This window comes from Microdochium trichocladiopsis (genome assembly GCF_020744255.1).
Source record: "Microdochium trichocladiopsis strain MPI-CAGE-CH-0230 chromosome Unknown B0I36scaffold_4, whole genome shotgun sequence".
Lineage (NCBI taxonomy): Eukaryota > Fungi > Ascomycota > Sordariomycetes > Xylariales > Microdochiaceae > Microdochium > Microdochium trichocladiopsis.
In genome coordinates this window covers 3,419,109-3,431,849 of record NW_025763547.1, presented here as the reverse complement: position 1 = coordinate 3,431,849, position 12,741 = coordinate 3,419,109, and the positions used below count along the sequence as shown (strand labels likewise).

The following is a 12,741-nucleotide window of genomic DNA, read 5'->3' as shown; positions in this document are numbered from 1 at the left end:
ATCCCGAGCACATATACACCGACACCTCTCCGACACTGATGCAGTAGGGGGAGCCGAAGCCACCAACGTTCACCAAGACAGGGCTTATTCTAAGTGATATTGACAGATGGTTGCGCCACCGCTATCTTGGGCGGGACGATTGAGAGACCACAGAAACTTGGACACTCGCAGATATCTTTCACTACCTTTGCCCAAAGGAGTAATCCCGAGCTGCGTGCGGAGGCTGTCCTGCACGAATGCTTCGACGTTAGACTGCACCCGGGGCTGACATATCCATCTTGAGAGTTTGACGATTTGTTCAACCTTCACGCAGCTCCTCTGTCATAAATATATAATCACAACTCACGACTAGTAGAAAGTCGTGGGATATTGCATGCTACACCTCGTCATCAATCAGACAACGCAATAACAAAGACCAATCCCGAGAGAACTCACCAGTAAAAATAGCTTACCATGGCCAAGATCATCGCGGTCACCGGCGCAACGGGCGCCCAGGGTGGTGGCGTCGTCAACATCATGAAGAATGTGCCAGGGTGGAAAGTCCGCGCCATAACACGCAACCCCTCGGGCGCCGCGGCACAAAAGCTCGCAGCAGAAGGGCTTGACGTTGTCCAGGCAAGCTTCGATGACGAGGCTTCATTGGTCAAGGCGTTTGAGGTATTTCAACTTCTCTCCAAACATTGTGACGCCCCACGACTGACTGGAAAAAACAGGGAGTCCATGCGGTGTTCGCTGTGACAAATTGGTGGGAGATCCTCTTCACCGGCCACAACCAGGCCGAGGCCAGTCAGATCGAAACTGAGCAAGGCATGGCCATCGCGCGCGCGGCTGCCGCCCAGAGCACGCTCGAGCACTACATCTGGTCAACCGGCACGGATACGTCGACCGCTTCAGGCGGCAAGCACCCGGGCGTGTCGCACATGGACTCCAAGGCGCTCGTGGATGAGAAGATCCGCAAGGAGCTGCCCGCCCTGGCGGCCAAGACGACGTATATGTACATGGGATACTACCCGCAGAACATGTTCACCTATGACTGTCTGAAGCCCACAGAATTTGTGAGTTAAATCTCACGGTTTGTTCTATCACTTATCACGCGGCTCCTCCTCCATTCTCCCCGTTCCACTGATGTTTCCGGATGCTGATGTGCAACTTGTGCATACTCAGCCTCCAGGATCAGGCACATACGTCCAGATCGTTCCAAGCACGGCCGACGCGGAAGTTCTCATGGCTGGTGATTTGACGCACAACCCAGGCCTGTGGGTCCGCCAGATCCTCGCCAAAGGGGACATCACGTATGGGAAATACACCAGGGTCGCGCTCGAGAGGTGGTCCTTTCAGAAGGCCATCGACGTGTGGTCCGAGGTCACGGGCAAGAAGGGCGTTTTTGTGCCCTGCACTGTCGAGAAGTATACCGAGCTGTTTGGAATCGTGGGCCGCGAGATTGGGGTGCAGTTCCAGTTCGGGCAGATGGCTGATGTTTGGGGGATTGAGGAGGACAAGTACCTGGATGCAGAGAAGGATCTGGGCATTAGTGCCGACGAGGTTATTGGGTTCCGTGGGACAATGGAGAAGTGGAAGCATACGGTAGCTTGAGCATTTCGCAAAGGGCAACAAGTTTGGTCCAGGTTGTGGACAAAGGGGTCCAACTGGATATTACTGCCCTTTCGACGTCACGGCCTCTCAACCCCTCAGTTTTGAAACCTCTTTACATTCAGAGCCCCCAGCCTGTTTCGGCTAAGATTTCTAATGTAGATCCCCTGTATGTTGCCGCCACGTAATGAAGCGAGTCATGAACTCCACTGCTGACTTGATGGCCTCGTGGCTCGATGTTTGGGAGGTGAAGACGGCTGGCTTACCCAGGTTTGTGCTTCCGAGAAGGAACTGGCTTTTGACAGCCACGATCAGGTAGTACATACAACAGCACTTGTTATAACTCCCCCTTGCGGGTCTCCGATAAATCAGGATGGCTGGCCATGAATTCCATCTTTCGCTTGCCGCCCAGTCTGCCCTATGCCGCGAACTGACATCATCTCTATTCCTCAAGCAGCAATCCATGAGTCAGGTAGTAGGGATAAATCTAGTGCGTTCATTTTCTTCGCACTTCGCCAATGGACCGATCGGCTCCCGGGTTCGCTTTCGCATCGATCTCAAGGTTGGCGACGGGGCTCAGCTCCCCACAGGAGGCGGTTTCAAAACTGGGGCCGGAACTTTACCCCAACAGGACCCAGCTTGTCACCACAAAGGGCTGTCTGGTTCCTGCCTGCAATGTCTTGAACTGGTTGTCTGTCTTGCAGCTGTGTTTGCTGGGTATTCCTGAACAATGCAGGTGAGACAGCCGGCCCGTTCAAGACATTGCAGGCAGACAACGGCATCTGTCTCACAGCTCGAGGGTTGTCTCTCTGTGGGTCTAGATCTCGTCGGGGAAGATCATGACTTTTGAGACAACACGAGAAGTCTGGACTTTCAGAACCTCGGCCAAAGGCAAAGCATTTCAATCATTGGTGCCGAACGTGTCGATCACTCGTGTCAGCCGTGAAGCATCCAGCACGGCACCACCGACCATCACGACGACGCCAAATCGAGGTCATGCTGAAAGCAGGCGTGAGAGCTGTGGCGGAGTTATAACCATCTAGGCTCGCCTCGGATAACTTTCATTCCTTTGGCGCTAACGTAAAGTGCGCAACCTTAATGCTCTGCGGCCAGCCAGGTTCTATGACCAGAGGCTCCATAAGCCGAAGTCGTCAGCGGGGCGCTCTGAGACAAAGAACGTCAGATGCACCGATGCAGCCGGGAGGCTTCCCAGGTTAAAAGCGTGGAGATTTCGTCCCTATCGTTGCCTCGGAGCAAATCAGCAGCACTCTAACAGTTGGTCTACTGTTCTCCCCAAAAACAGAAACTCGCTGCGCGTTGGTGGTACTCAGCATGCCACCCATCCCTCTCGGACACTTATGATTCCCGCAAGCCTGCCGGGGCAGGCGAGGCATCGAGCATACTTATTTAGCGCCACACATCCAGCTAGGCACGCCGCATACTTGAGTCCGCCCCGGCTTAGCCTCGGGCCGGCACTTTGTTTTCTGGGGAACAGTTCTGACACCTCGCCGATCCTCAGCCTTCTTGTTCCCGGCGACTCAGACAAGCCCACAAGCGAGGGTATTGCACCCGCAATTTCTGTCAATCCTGCATTAAATATATCCAGGACGCCAATTCGCTCCATCTAGCTGCCGATCGACACGAGCCTCCCGACAGGCCAGCGACAGAACGTTCCAGACAGCAGCTGAGGAATGCCAAGCCATCACCGCTACGTCGAGATCGGCAGCAGCGGCAGGCGGAGATAACCCTCGAGACCCTGGCATCCGACGTCTTGGGACGATGGGAGCAGGACAGTCAATCGCAGAAGCCAGCCTTTGCACTCAATCACGAACGTGACCACGCGCATCTACTGCAGAAACCCGATCATAGGCGGTGCACACGAAAGGAGGCTGTAGGCAAACTTGGCAGAAGGCACATAGCGCTTGTTGACTGGCGAGACGACTTTCGTCTTTGCCTATTCTGGGAAGGGCTTTGTCCATAGATGGCTTCACTCCACAATTTAGGGTCTCCAGCTGGGGCTGTCAAGTTCATCTCGAGCAATTAGTGCAGTCTCGGCTATTTGTCTTCTCGGAAGTAGCCGCTTAGGCTTTGATGGTAGAGGTCGACTAGAACTCCATCGAGCTCTAGACAAGCGATCGCTACGCAAAGTCTATCATGAATCCGCCACCCTTGACCTCATCGGGGGGAACCCTCGCCCTTTGACCCATAGTTCGAGGCTGCCAGCTCTAGCTTGCATGGTTGACTACAGCGGAGAGCATAGCCCGAACAGCCTTTCGTGTGGCTGTCGACCGCCTAGGAGATCTACGTATATATTGCCTGCCAGTTCTCCTCCGGGGATTCTAATCGACAATTCTTGTCAGCGGCAGCACCTTATTAGCGGTACCGTCGCCAGCAACCTTCTCTTCTCCTTCTTCTTGCCAAATCGCTTTCGCACAGCTTCCGGCAAGCCGTGGTACTCCCATTCCCACCACTATTCCTGTTCCTATTCAAAGCCGCCATCATGCAGATCAAGGTTCTCGCCATTGCCGCCTTGGTCGCCGGCTCCCAAGCTCAGTCTCTCGCTGTTCCCGTTGTCTCGCCTCTGGTCTCGCAACTTCTCAGCCAGCTCGGTGCGGTTGGCACCGCCCTCGAGACTGCTACTGGTCTGACATCGGGTGCGGGCAACAACCCCCTTGGTCTTGCTGGCAGCCTACCTGTAGGTGTCCCAACGCGTGTCCAGTAAATCAGTCACACAACAGCACAACCAGCAACTAAACATTTCTATACCAGGGCATCATCACCAGCCTCGCCACTGTGAGCAATCTTGTCCGCAATGTCAATAGCCTGATCCCTCTTTTCGGCAACGGCGGAACCCAGCCCGGAGGATCTCTGTCCAACCTTGCTCCTGCAGATCAGCAGGCTGTGTGCGACGCAGTTGGAAATGTGAGCCCTCCCCAGCTCGGACATAGGACTGAGCACTCTGCGCATCTCAACTGACAGAAGATTCCAACCTGTAGATCAATGTGCAGCAGGCCAAGCTCACTGCTGGCGTTGAAAAGCTCAGGACAAACTCGCCCATCGTCGGCGGTGTCATCGGTGGCACCCTGGCCGGCGTCATCAATCTCCTCGTCAACGTCTTCAAGGGTCTCAGCACCCCTGGCTGCACAGTCACCATCACCCCCGGAACAGGTGGCGTGAGCGGTGGTCTTGGTGGTGGCATCTAAATATATATGGAACGTTTATGGGGGGAGTTTGTATATGTCTTACTACCGCGTGCGAAGACATGGGTGATGGCGGGAGTACGAGGGCAATAATAGGGGTATTACCCGTCGAACACGACTGGAAGTACAATCTGTGGACAAAATTCTTCGGCATGATTTAGCTACACTTTGCTCATGAAAAAGTCTGGACTTCACAAATGCCATTCTAACTTCAACACAAGAAGCCCTGGGTTCTATTTCTGGCACGCGTTGGGGGCAGTCTTGAACAATGTTGTGATATCATCAACCTGTTTCCTAACCATGTCTGAGGCCAATCTCTTCCCACGCCACAAAGGCGTTTCACGTAGTGGCTTCCATCATGCACGTCGAGGGATCCCCCAGATTACCATGGAAGACATTAAGACTGGATCTCGAAGTGAATAAATTTGCAGGAGGTGGCAAAGTGCCACCAAGATGAAAGCTTCAAAGTATGTACAAGATAGTTGTGTGCCGAACATTGAACAGCACGGGAGGTAAGAAGTCAAAATCCTTCCTGCACGAACGGAGCACGCAGAGAGCTCGAGGAAGCTCACTCAACACCCAACATAGACCGGTCGAACCTGGTCAGCCTCCTCCGGATGGGCACATCGCGCCTGCCATGCCACTGGACGCCCGGCAGGGACGCATTGCCAGCACCGCCACCACCACCAGCATCGTCGCCAAAGCCACCGACAAAGATCTCGAGCAGCTGCGGCGAAGGGCCGGCGACCACGCCGGCCGCGTTCTGCCCGTCCGGGTTAACATCGTCGTAGGAAAAGGCATACCCCTTGCCATCGACCTGGTGCTCGTGGATGATGCGGCTATAGTGGTTCGTCGGGTCCGCCTGGTAGTAGCGCTTGCTGCTCTCCTCGCTGGGCGTGCAGATGCTGCCGCCCTCGACGAGCAGCTCCGACCTCGTGAAAGCCGCACACAGCCGCGGCACGACCGCCTTGTGCACGTCGTTGTCGCTAGCCACGATGGCAAAGGGCCCCGTGTTGCAGCCCCAGATGTCGCTCGCCACGGGCTTGACGTACTCGCGGTTGTCCCCGTCGCACGCGAGCACCTGCTTGTCTGGGTTGTTCTGCGCCGGCTTGACACGGCAGGCGACTTTCCCGGCCCCGGACTGCGTGTCGATGACGAGGTCCTCCCCGGCGAAGCGCGCCCACACTTTGTCCACGTACTCGGTGTAGTAGTCGAGCATGGCCTCGGCGTGGCTCGCGACGTACATGTTGGGGGCCATGACGCGCAGCGCTTTACCCGACGCCGCGTCCGTCACGCACATGTCCCCCCACGGCTGCCCGTCCTTTGCGCCCTGGGCGTGCATCTCGTCGCAGATGGCCTGGACTGCGTCGCCGGCGAGACCCTGGACTTGCTGGGTCTGGGTCGCCGCGTCGCCGGAGGCGAGGTGCAGCCGCATGCCCATGACCAGCCCGACAAAGTCGACAAACGAGATGTTGGCGAAGATTCCCGCGTCCTTGAGGTTGGTCAGCTCGACAAAGCCCCAGTTGACGTTGGCCGAGGCGTCGGCCGGGTTCGCGGCAGACGGCTCCACGAGGGTCGTCCCGCCGAGGTCAGACGTGACCACGAGGAAGGACAGCCGGCCGTCGGAGACATAGACGCGGCCAGACTCGATGAAGTCCGGGATCGTGAACTCGGACGTCTTGGGGGACAGCGGGATGCCGATGTTGGCCGACTCGGGGATCGCCACGGGGATCATGCTCCCCTGCGCGTCCGGGTAGTACCACTGCCCTGCGCTGTTGAGCATCACCACCGCCCCAGACATGTCCCGCCCCGTGACGTAGGCCATCAGCCCGTGCTGAGTGCTGGGGAGGTTGTTGTGGACGGCGAACTTGAGCGAGTTGGACGAGGTCGAGGTCGAGGTCGAGGAGGCGGTAAAGTCGGTGACGCCGAGGCTCTGCTGGTGTTGCTGTTGTTGCGATTGTGGAGGGGCGGTGCCGTTGAGCGTGTTGTGCGCGCTGATGATGACGCTCTGCACGGCATTGGCAGGCTCGGCAACGACGGGCAATGCGAGAGCGGTGCGGTGAGACAGGATGCTCGTGGCTACGGCCACGGCTGTTGCGAAGAAGTGACGCATGGTGTTGGTTGTGGGTGTGGTGATTTAGTTGAAGGAGTGTAGTTGCTTGAACAATGGAGAGATCATGGAACGAGTGTGTTGTTCTCTCGAGGAATGTCTTGTGGTTCGCTCAGGTGGACGCAGAAAATGGTTGCTCTTGATCCCACAGGGTGGTCTTGCCTCGGTCCCGACCTGTCGAGATGGAGAGTTGTTATGCCGGAGCAAAGCAGGCAAGTAATGAGAGACTGGATGTCGAGGTCGACTGCAATGAGCGTGATTGGCAAGCAGTGGCAAAAAAAGGAGTGACGAAGCTACCAGAGCCCAAGTACAACACGACAACCGATAGCCGAGCAAGAGAGTTCGCGTGGCCGTGGTCACAGGAACACCAAAGGATGTGGCACCGAGGCGAGGAGCATGAACTCGATATATACTGTCAACTAGTCCCGCTCGGTTGCGCCTCCTGGTATGGTGTGCCGTCTGCAGACTACACGCGCAGTGCGGCAACCACAGGCCTGAACCCTGGCGGCAGATCGCATCTCATCCTTGCGGGGCCGGATGGTGTGCAATGTTTCGTTTCTCTCCGAGGACATGGCTCCCCAAGGCTATACGTGGGCCCTGAACAGGTTGCGGCAGGGGTGCGCATTATATCCCCGACTCGCAACCTTCCTGGACGAGCATATGTAGTGGTCGACTGTGGGGGCCAAGGGAACTGGAGTACAAGCCTCGATAGCCGAAAAGCCACACGCGTGAAGCATGCAGCTGCTTTTCTTGTGTTAGTCTAGGCTCACACCAGTGTCAAATCCAGTTTCCACAATTTGAGAGTTAGTCATGAAAAGAAAACCCGACTACGCTTTGCGAGCCACAAAGGATCCGTGGCTCTCGGAGTACCCGTCTTAAAAGAGGCAAGAAGTATAGTTTTACGCGTTATGGAGGATCGAGGCCCTTTTCCCGGGCGGGGCCTGGAGCCGCACAAAGTCGATTACTCGGGACGGGGCCGCCCAATGGCGTGGCGGAGGTGGCTTGCGTCCAGGCACAAGCGAGGCGACGGACAATCTATCTGACGGCGCGGAGTGAGATGGGGTGTGTAGGGGGTGGGGACTGCCCGTGGCGATCTTCTCACCAGCCCTTACGCAGGAATGATAGAGTGACTTGGCAAGCCTGAGCATGCAAAAATGGGCAACGTGGTGTTATGAGCCGAAGCACAGGAAATGCGTTCGCGCCTGCTGGAACCTTGTGCTCGTTTCACCTCGACTTTGTGTCCCCAGGCAGATCTTTGTGCTCTTGGATTTGTTTTCCATTTGCTGCGCACTAACAAGACTTGCCCAGGCGGCCGGCTGTGGATTCAGGGGGCAGTAGTACGACGCTTGCCGTTTCCCGTCCAGCCAATAACACCGCAGAAGCGGCCTGTCTGACCTGCCCCTTTTGGCGCTGCTTCTTATAGGACTTCAACCCTGTGCCTGGGTGATGGGCTCGCGTGGGAATGCCCTCGGAGGCAGTAGCCAAGAGTGGGTACAAGGACTCTGTGACACTTGTCGACGAACGTGCGCCAGGAGGATTCGGTCCGTTGTCTGTTCCAAAGAGACCACTGCAGGCGGAACGCACTGTTGCGTACGCTTGATCGCCACGGCTGCTCCCCCGGCTGCAGCGCCAGATTAATATATGAACCCCCCGCGTCCCTGTCGATCTTTCGACGGCGGAGCTTGCCGAAGTCCCATTTCCATTCTCGATAATGTTTCCAAAGGAAATGGCATGTGACAGTTCTGGAAATCGATATTCTCGTCGAAAGACGACTGGACCATGTCTCACTGTGTACATGCAGTCGGTGGCACAACCTGGACATATTTGCTCGGAGACGTGAGTGTCCTGGTCCGTTCCAGCAGCTGCCACCACCACCGGACGGCCTGCCAATCCAAGATTCAGACCATTTCCACCTTTTATGAGAGGGGCCGCAACTTATCCTCGAGCAGCCACTCCCGTCGCTCAGCGCCATGTGCATAAAAACGGGCTCTCCACAAAAGCATGCACGACGGCTTAAAGCACGAACATGGGCCCTCGAGTCTCGACTCGCCGACTGCGCACAATGAGATGACGCGGGGCATTGTTTGATCTGGCGCTCGGCCCTGTCTTGTGTGATGGGAGGAAAGGGCAGTTCGTCGCGCTGATTGGCTGCAACGCCTGCTACGTTTCTGAAACGTTCTGGGGGGCGACCCCTCGCTTAGTTAGGAGGAGGCAACACGCAAACATCATCTCATTATGGAGCAGCAGACAGCACGGGCGCGCGCAGGCGAAGGGCGAAGGTGGTGTGGGGAAGCAATCCTCCGATATGCGCGCGCAGGGGTCAGGGGTCTGACTGCCGAACGCGCGCGATGGCTCGCTTCGCTCTCCGGACGAACGAATCGTCGACAAGAGAACAAGGCTATGGCACTGGCGAGATGCAGATCCTGATTCGAGGTTAAGATTGCTTCAAGCTGACATGTGGCAGAAAGAAAGAGAGAAAATCAGCCGGGTCTTGTTGTTTTACGCCAGGATGATCACGATAGCAGAAAGGTAGAGCAACAAGTCTGTTATCTTCGCAGAGCCCATAAGGCTCTGATACAAAGGCGTCCTATGCTATCCTGGTCCTCATTCAAGCAAAGATAATCCCTGTTTTTGCGGAAGTGGCAAGTAGCTGTGACGATTGCAAGTACTTCGAGAACGCTATCATTTCGCGCAACGAACGAAGGATCTCCAAACAGTCTTGGTCGGATTGGCTCAAATCTTTGCATTTCCTCCACTACTTTTGTACTGGAGCCCAACGGGCTCTGTGAAGATAATACAGAATGTCCCCTGACAGTACCCAAAAACGCCGACATGTATTTCCCCAACCCAGAAGTCCGAAAAGAACAGCTTGGTTGCAAATTCTAAAGTATATCCTGCTGCAGGCCTAGGCTGCGCTGGATAAGTCCGCTCCCTCGCCCATTGTGCACAAGCTCAAGCAGCACCAAACCCACATCCCTGCTTCCCGCTGTCGAATTGCACCGCGACGGCGGAACAGACGCCTTTCGGCTTTGCACAGCAACCTAGCAGAAGTCGTTAGCATTGTAGCACGTGTTTTTGTGACTCCCTTTTCACCGTCCAACCATATGATGGCAACCAAGACTGCTACTTACCAGACTGACAATCCGCATCACTCAGACACTGGCCTGTGATGAACTGCGACCCGTTCCCCTTGCCGACATTCTGCGAGCCGGGCAGCGAGGCGTCAATGGCTCCCGCGCCGGCACCGGCTCCGGCACCTGCGTCAGGTCGAGCCTCCGGGGCAGAACTCGGCTGGGCCGCCGGCGGGGAGCCCGCGGGTGGTGCCGCTGCGCCGCCGTCGCCGAAGCCGCATCCCGTCTTGCCTGCCTGGAACTGGGCGCCCAGCCCGGAGCATATCCCTGCGCCATTGAGCGTTGCGCAGCATGTGCTCGCGCAGTCTGCTGAGCTGAGGCATGCCCCGCCTATGAACTGCCCGCCGGCGCCGTTACCGACGTTCTTGGCACCCGCGGGGTCTGGCGAGAGCGGGCTGGGGCGCGCGAGGGCAGGTGTGATTGACGAGGATGTCAAGAAGATTGTGAGGAGGATGTTTGTGAATGCGACCATTGTGAAGGTTTGCAAGTTGAGCGATGGTTCGGTGATGGAGTTTGTTTTGCTCGATGGTCGTGCTTGTGTTTGCAAATAGTGGTTGCTAGCTGTCCTGTTGTCAAGAATCAAAGCTGTCTTTCAATTCTTTGTTCGATGTGTGTTTGCTGTCATTCTTCAGGCTGCTTGAGGTCAGGACTTCGTCTGTAATAAATACAATTGATTTAACCTCGAAACATCGCAACGGCCGACGTATAGCCCCTTCGCTTAAGGGATGATCAAACATGGCCCCAAACACGTTTGCGCTTCCAGCATTATGCGGGAGAGCATGTTTCGCAGACGAGGTTGCATGGAGTCTCGCTTCTGTGGCTTGGAGGCCTGCTCTGCGCTGAAGAATCATGCCAGAAAGGAAAGGGACCGAGTCAGCATGTGCGTAACCCAGGGCGTGGTCTGCGACAGCACCCCTGTTTCGAAACCGCGATTCTTGGGACGTTCTGCGTTCCACCACTCTGCCCCCGCCCCCGGCAACGCAGAATCGCAAGTGCATCGACGCATGCGCCACGCGCGACGCAAGGGTGAGAGGTGCGCGCCCATGTCGGTATGGAGCCATTGAATCTCTGGCAAGCTATAGTCTGCAGGGTCTCGGCTGAGTTTGTTCTCGGTCGAACCGAGCGTTTTAGACAACGCCTGCACGCGCGTTCAGCTTCGAAGCGAAACATCAAGTCCTACTATGTCTGGATCTTTTTCTGCTTCCCTCGCCCTACCAGGCGCCCAGGTAGCTATGCGCAACAGTCTTCATAGCCTAACCTGAGCGGCCCTCTAAAATAATCAATCCAGTCCCGGGAACGGTCCTGAAACACGATACAACGGCTGTCATTCCGGAGGGCTCATTCAGCAGAGGCACTTTGCTTGGATATGCCTGTTGGCTTCACATTTGGCGGATTGGACAATCAGACCGCGTCTATTTCAATACAATGCAAGGGGCCACCTCTTTGGCATGCGACACTTGATTGCTTGACAATGAGGACAAACTTACAAGGAACCGCAAGGTCAGCAAGCAGTCAATCCAGGCCGAGTGCAATTAGATCAGCGTCGCAATCAATTGTGCTTCGGGCACCTTCCATATAATGCTATCATCGAAGGGCACAAGCTCAATGCTCTTTCAGAAAACAGTGCAGTACTTGGCCTTTGCCACAGTCGAGCGCAGATCTTCCAGCAATCTTTAAGGCGGGCTCTAATTCAGGCCACTGTGTGGGAGCACTGTTGAAGCATTCAATTGCAAAAAGCGGGAGACCAACAGAATTTGACGCTGGATGAAGCACAACCTTGAACCTCGAGTTTGTTCCGGCTGGTGTGGTCCGGCACCGGAACGCAAAGTCGTTGCAATGGTCTGCACTTGGCACGAGAGTGTGTGGAGGTTTGCTATGCTCATGTACTGCTTTCATCTTCGCGTGGCTCTGCTGTTCTCAATGCCCACTGACGGCAATGAGACATAAAGCTGGTCTCAAATCCGACTGTCCATTCTTTGCCAGTCAAAACTCTTTCCATACTGATCGCCTCCTTTCATACACGTCACGTTCGAATTTCCCTCGAATTACCCACGCCTGTACTGCAGATCATTCACTGCGACTTTTTTCCAGCCAAGCTTGTTTGCAACAAACACTCTAAGATGATGCTTCGTCTCAAAACCGCCTTTCTGGCATGTGGTCTGGCCACCAATATCGCTGCCGATCTAGTCGAAGCCACGTCCACGGTTCCTGCCAGCTTTGTCGGCACCGCCTCGCTCCAGAAGCCCGAAGGCATCGACGATGCGCCACGTCCCAACGAGATCGTCAATACTCAACCCGGCCTGGTCGAAAGCAGCGCCGGCCGAGGAAAGGTGGGGAGCAACTGCGGCCTCGCCATCAAGTGGACCAGCAATTGGGACGAGGTTGGCCGCCGGTACCGGGTCCTGGCCAAGCCTATCTTGGACGGCCCCGTGAAGGAGGAGGACGACCCCCTGAATCAGATGACAGCGATCTGGGCGAACAAATGCCGCTCGATCCCAAACAACGGCTGGAACCACAACGCGGTGGCCTGGCAGCAACCCGGCACGACCGATGCCTTTTGCGATATATCCTTTGTGCACGGATCGGTCGGTCATGACCAGTACTTGGCCTGGCACAACGAGGTTGCCGACCAGTGGCGCGAGCTTTATCCTGGCTGCTGGGTTTACTTGTGGGTCTGAGCTACAGTCGCCTGCCCTAAGCAGGCGAGCAT

The 12,741-nt window shown here is 56.1% G+C and overlaps 6 protein-coding genes across 6 annotated transcripts; 3 read left to right on the top strand and 3 right to left on the bottom strand.

Moving 5' to 3' along the window:
* Positions 1-453: 453 nt before the first annotated feature.
* Positions 454-1,593, top strand: B0I36DRAFT_348703 (NMRAL1 protein; the record flags this gene model as incomplete). The annotated part of the gene is made up of 3 exons (XM_046156716.1): positions 454-657; positions 714-1,055; positions 1,165-1,593. 3 exons carry the CDS (start codon positions 454-456, stop codon positions 1,591-1,593), a joined length of 975 nt encoding a protein of 324 aa, XP_046014503.1.
* A 2,497-nt stretch (positions 1,594-4,090) lies between these two features.
* On the top strand, positions 4,091-4,793 carry B0I36DRAFT_362313 (uncharacterized protein; the record flags this gene model as incomplete). The annotated part of the gene is made up of 3 exons (XM_046158634.1): positions 4,091-4,285; positions 4,360-4,512; positions 4,587-4,793. 3 exons carry the CDS (start codon positions 4,091-4,093, stop codon positions 4,791-4,793), a joined length of 555 nt encoding a protein of 184 aa, XP_046014502.1.
* Positions 4,794-5,358: 565 nt separating this feature from the next.
* Positions 5,359-6,903, bottom strand: B0I36DRAFT_348701 (uncharacterized protein; the record flags this gene model as incomplete). Its single annotated transcript, XM_046156715.1, has 1 exon — positions 5,359-6,903. The coding sequence occupies one exon, from the start codon at positions 6,901-6,903 to the stop codon at positions 5,359-5,361; it is 1,545 nt and encodes a 514-aa protein (XP_046014501.1).
* A 1,160-nt stretch (positions 6,904-8,063) lies between these two features.
* B0I36DRAFT_430837 (uncharacterized protein) lies at positions 8,064-8,681 on the bottom strand (the record flags this gene model as incomplete). The annotated part of the gene is made up of 2 exons (XM_046162557.1): positions 8,064-8,521; positions 8,548-8,681. 2 exons carry the CDS (start codon positions 8,679-8,681, stop codon positions 8,191-8,193), a joined length of 465 nt encoding a protein of 154 aa, XP_046014500.1. The 3' UTR covers positions 8,064-8,190.
* A 924-nt stretch (positions 8,682-9,605) lies between these two features.
* On the bottom strand, positions 9,606-10,629 carry B0I36DRAFT_111318 (uncharacterized protein). The gene is made up of 2 exons (XM_046147888.1): positions 10,032-10,629; positions 9,606-9,941 (listed from the first exon to the last, which is right to left on the bottom strand). The coding sequence occupies exons 1-2, from the start codon at positions 10,501-10,503 to the stop codon at positions 9,853-9,855; spliced, it is 561 nt and encodes a 186-aa protein (XP_046014499.1). The 5' UTR covers positions 10,504-10,629; the 3' UTR covers positions 9,606-9,852.
* A 1,522-nt stretch (positions 10,630-12,151) lies between these two features.
* B0I36DRAFT_348698 (uncharacterized protein) lies at positions 12,152-12,709 on the top strand (the record flags this gene model as incomplete). Its single annotated transcript, XM_046156714.1, has 1 exon — positions 12,152-12,709. The coding sequence occupies one exon, from the start codon at positions 12,152-12,154 to the stop codon at positions 12,707-12,709; it is 558 nt and encodes a 185-aa protein (XP_046014498.1).
* Between the last annotated feature and the right edge of the window lie 32 nt (positions 12,710-12,741).

Bases quoted from the DNA above. Each gene is read 5' to 3' on its own strand.
- B0I36DRAFT_111318 (XM_046147888.1), bottom strand. From the start codon at position 10,503: ATGGTCGCATTCACAAACATCCTCCTCACAATCTTCTTGACATCCTCG. The intron at 9,942-10,031 runs GTAAGTAGCAGT...GACTTCTGCTAG, and splicing joins TGATGCGGATTGTCAGTCTG to GTTGCTGTGCAAAGCCGAAA.